Raw genomic sequence first — 2,123 nt, forward strand, 5'->3', positions numbered from 1 at the left:
TTCATATTGCAAAGAGAATTTGCCCCTAAAAATGAAAGAATGTGGCAAAGTTTCACTTGCAAAAAATACCCAATCACATGCAAGTAGAATAAAAGAAAAAAATAATATCTTCAACATGATTAGATGATGGAGGTCAGCAAAGCTTCACCTCATTCACTAAGCTTTCTGTTCTCTTGCAAAGAGAACAGGCTATTTTCCTTTTTTAAATCAACCCCTATATTTCTAAAGCAACCACTGACCTGAAAGGCTTGGAAAATAAAATAAGATGAAGACTGGAAACTTCAGAAGCAGGCTGTACGGGTTATTTACAATAGACAATACCACCTGCCTCCTATTTGTTGGAAAAATTCATCACGTTATCTTGAAGTTACACATATATCATAAGCCTCTTAAAAAGCTGTCTCAGTCTTTTGCTGCAAGACATGATGAAGTTACCGAGTCTGGAGGAAATATTAACTTTATTAACAATGAACAATTCTTTTAGGAAGAAGTTCTCGCTACCAAATGCAAACCAATGCCTGGTTTTTGGGTGCATTTTATTTGTCTTCATTATGGTCTTAAAATATTCATTTATGGACTGCGACCTGAATAACTCCATCCAAATAAGGAATCGGCATATTGCGCACTTCCGGAATCACTACTATATGGCTTTGAACTTGTCGGTCAGTGACAGAAAGAACTGTACTAAAATTATTGAAGGTGACTTGGATGAAGTAAGACAGACTTTGCATGACAATTTGGATATTAAAAAAAGACAAGTTATCAGTAGTAATACAGACTACATAAACCAAACCAAAGACTGCGCAACATTTAAAGGAATAAGGAAGTATGTTCTGTTTAGTCTAACCAACGAAGAAAGAAATTACCCCATTGCCTACTCCATGGTAATCCATGGGGACATTGAGCTGTTTGAGAGACTATTAAGATCAATTTATACTCCCCAGAATATTTACTGTGTGCATGTAGATCGGAAATCTCCGGACACTTTTCATCAGGCTGTACAAGCCATAGCTTCCTGCTTTGACAATGTGTTTGTTGCCTCTAAGTTGGAAAGGGTAGTATATGCTTCATGGTCACGTGTCCAGGCTGATCTGAACTGCATGGAAGACTTACTGAATAGTACAGTACAATGGAAATACCTTATCAATACCTGCGGAGCAGATTTCCCATTGAAGACAAATGCTGAAATAGTCACAGCCTTAAAATTATTGAAGGGGAAAAACAGCATGGAGTCTGAACCACCACCTGAACATAAAAAAGTGAGATGGGAATACCAATACAATGTTACAGATAACATTGAGGCGACTGGTGTTAGGAAAAATCCACCACCTTTAAATGTGCCTATATTCAGCGGCAGTGCATATATAGTGGTCACCAGAGAATTTGTGAAATCTTTGTTTGAAACAGACTTTGCAAGAGAATTTATGGACTGGGCAAAGGACACTTACAGTCCTGACGAGTTCCTCTGGGCTACACTTCACAGGGTTCCCTGGATGCCTGGATCTGTCCCCCAGCACAGAAAATATGACACATCCGACTTGAATGCACTAGCAAGGTTGGTAAAATGGGGTGGCCATGAAGGAGACATTAAGCAAGGAGCCCCTTATTCCACATGCACTGGGCAACACAGAAGAAGTGTATGTGTGTATGGGACTGGGGATCTGCACTGGATGCTCCAGCAGCATCATTTCTTTGCCAACAAATTTGACCCAAGGGTAGATGATAATGTTATTCAGTGTTTGGAGGAGCTTTTAAGATTCAAGTCCTTCTATGGAAAGATCATATAACAGATACTGCTTTTTTTTATAAAAAACAAATTTATTGCATGTGGCAATATTGTTGGACCTCTGGATTAGGGTGACCACATATCCCGGATTGACCGGGACAGTCCCGCATTTTGCAGGTCTGTCCCGGGTATCTTCATTCCAGGACATTACAGTGTCCCGGAATGAAACTGACACAGCCACCCCCCCTGGCCAATCTGATGCCCCCAAAAAGGCCGCCACATCACCGCTTTTTTCACTGACAGTACTTGTTCTTGCCGGGAATGCCTGGAGGAGCACAATCCCCGCCCCCTGCTTGTGATTGGAGAAATCATAAATCCCGGCTCTTGTGTCCAATCA

At 40.7% G+C, this 2,123-nt stretch overlaps 1 protein-coding gene across 1 annotated transcript; it reads left to right on the forward strand.

Annotated features, from left to right (window-relative positions):
• Positions 1-223: 223 nt before the first annotated feature.
• LOC120931414 (beta-1,3-galactosyl-O-glycosyl-glycoprotein beta-1,6-N-acetylglucosaminyltransferase 3-like) lies at positions 224-1,896 on the forward strand. The gene has a single exon (XM_040342826.1). It carries the CDS (start codon positions 423-425, stop codon positions 1,785-1,787), a length of 1,365 nt encoding a protein of 454 aa, XP_040198760.1. The 5' UTR covers positions 224-422; the 3' UTR covers positions 1,788-1,896.
• The last annotated feature ends 227 nt before the right edge of the window (positions 1,897-2,123 follow it).

Source organism: Rana temporaria, chromosome 3 (genome assembly GCF_905171775.1).
Source record: "Rana temporaria chromosome 3, aRanTem1.1, whole genome shotgun sequence".
NCBI classification, from domain to species: Eukaryota; Metazoa; Chordata; class Amphibia; order Anura; family Ranidae; genus Rana; species Rana temporaria.

Excerpts from the sequence above, each read along its gene's own strand:
- LOC120931414 (XM_040342826.1), top strand. The coding sequence starts at position 423 with ATGATGAAGTTACCGAGTCTGGAGGAAATATTAACTTTATTAACAATG.